The 246-nt window shown below is 37.0% G+C and overlaps 1 protein-coding gene across 1 annotated transcript in view; it reads left to right on the top strand.

Moving 5' to 3' along the window:
* LOC119590705 overlaps positions 1 to 246 on the top strand; it is a gene marked incomplete in the record, with an annotated part of 15,970 nt that overhangs the window by 9,384 nt on the left and 6,340 nt on the right. Inside the window, 1 exon segment of the mRNA XM_037939391.1 lies at positions 94 to 203. Coding sequence (XP_037795319.1) covers positions 162 to 203 — 42 coding nt within the window.

Here is a 246-nt window from a genome sequence, read left to right as displayed (position 1 = left end):
TAAATAACTCTGTTCAAAGGAGTGAGCAAAAAAAAAAAAAAGATTTCAGCTAAACCTTTTCCGCTTATTCATCTACCATCTTCGTATCCACAGATTGGATGACCAAAATTTGAGTGCAGAGCGAATGCACAGTCTTACAGCAATTATGTGAAACTTAGAGAATGATAATGTATGCCGATAGGACTCGACCACCGATAAAACAGGTAATTCCTAAAGTTCTGTCTGCTGACCCATTTTTTTGTGGTT

The sequence above is a fragment of the Penaeus monodon genome, chromosome 27 (assembly GCF_015228065.2).
Source record: "Penaeus monodon isolate SGIC_2016 chromosome 27, NSTDA_Pmon_1, whole genome shotgun sequence".
NCBI lineage: Eukaryota > Metazoa > Arthropoda > Malacostraca > Decapoda > Penaeidae > Penaeus > Penaeus monodon.
This window is presented reverse-complemented; position numbering and strand designations above follow the sequence as displayed.